The 1,437-nt window shown below is 53.9% G+C and overlaps 1 protein-coding gene across 1 annotated transcript in view; it reads right to left on the reverse strand.

Annotated features, from left to right (window-relative positions):
* DENND1A (DENN domain containing 1A) overlaps nucleotides 1-1,437 on the reverse strand; it is a 274,774-nt gene that overhangs the window by 8,997 nt on the left and 264,340 nt on the right. The window contains 1 exon segment of the mRNA XM_025194283.1: nucleotides 1-75. This exon segment is cut by the window's left edge and continues 10 nt beyond it. Coding sequence (XP_025050068.1) covers nucleotides 1-75 — 75 coding nt within the window.

Below are 1,437 nucleotides of genomic sequence, written 5' to 3' on the forward strand. Positions count from 1 at the left end.
GCTTCCTGCTGAAATTCATCATCAGAAGAGTCCTCAGAGAGGAAGACTGTATAGTGTCGCATGGGCTTTACAAGGCTGAAGGAAACAGGAAGAGAAAAGGGAGTTATGGAGTTGTCACATCCAAAGCTTCAGAGGCAAGAGAAAACCAAGCGATTTCTGATTCCAGATCATTTCTGCACGTGTCTGCCTGCCTGCCGGGAGCACAGGGCTCCGTGACACGTTGTGGAGCTGTACTTTTCAGGCAAAAAAAAATAAAAATACCATTTTGCTAAAACTTCTACTGCTGCTGTCTGTTGGGAAAAAGCGTTGGGACCTGTGAGCCAAGCCCATGCCTACCAAAAAGGGCGCCAGGCCGGAGCCCCGGCTCTCCCAGCACATTCCCACCAGACAGGCTTCACCCTGAATGAGCCATCTAAGGCGGGGTCCTCCTGAACGTCCGATTCCAGAAGGACTAATGACACCAAGTTTGCTAAATGCGGCGGAGCAAGCAGGAGAGTCCGTGCGCGCGCATAACGGACGCGAGCACAACGTGATGTCCTTGTCCCAACGCGCCTCCTTGTCCCAAAGCCGTGCGCCTCACTGCCCTGCAGCACTTACCTGCCCCGATGCTCGGCACAGCTAACATCTCACCAATACTCGTCTTTGCGCACGCGTTTGGGGTGCTGTCCTAGCAGGTGCCGCGCGGAAGAGGGCAGGTGATGCTTACGTGCTGCACCACACGCCGACGCACGGACAACGCGCGCCCACCGCTGAGCGATTACGTGCTGCAAAAAGCAGGCTCTTTTTATTGCAAGTGCCAGCCTAATCTTTTCACCAGGAAGCTCTGTCACCCAGGCTAGGCCTTGCTTACAATTTTCCTTTTGTTATTAAAAATACATTTTCCTCCGAGCTCTGCCTGCACGGCCACGCTACATCTCTACTTCAGTCTGCGGATGCGCTGAATGACCAGGGATGCGTGCTCCAGCTGAGCGGAGGGCAACAGGGCCATTTCCTGCCATGCTTTGAGGTTTTGAAATCTGTTTGTGGTTCCACTTTGGAAGGAAAACCGAATCCCCTGGAAGTGAACAAGAGGGAGGAACAGGGCGGAGGAAGGGAGCGGATGTCTCTGCCTACAGCTAGTGAGTGGGTGCAGCCGGGAGGAGGGGGACCCAGGATCACGTGGGGCAAAGAAGGAACTTGAGTGTGGGTGGACGACTATCAGAGCAGGCCCCCAAACTCCCTGCAAGCTGACCCATGTCCACAGAAGAGCCAGGCTTTGCCAGAACACCAGACTTGACTGGAATTTGGCAAGAGCACCCCAACCGGCACGGGGCTGCTCAGAGCCTCCGGGAAGCATTTCCTAAAGATTTCAAAAGACGAGCATTTCCCAAATAACAGAAACTTAAAAAAACTGGACAACAATAGTACTCTGCGGGTCCTGCACGCTGCTCTGCTGAA

This window comes from Alligator sinensis, unplaced genomic scaffold, assembly GCF_000455745.1.
Source record: "Alligator sinensis unplaced genomic scaffold, ASM45574v1 scaffold611_2, whole genome shotgun sequence".
Taxonomy (NCBI): Eukaryota; Metazoa; Chordata; order Crocodylia; family Alligatoridae; genus Alligator; species Alligator sinensis.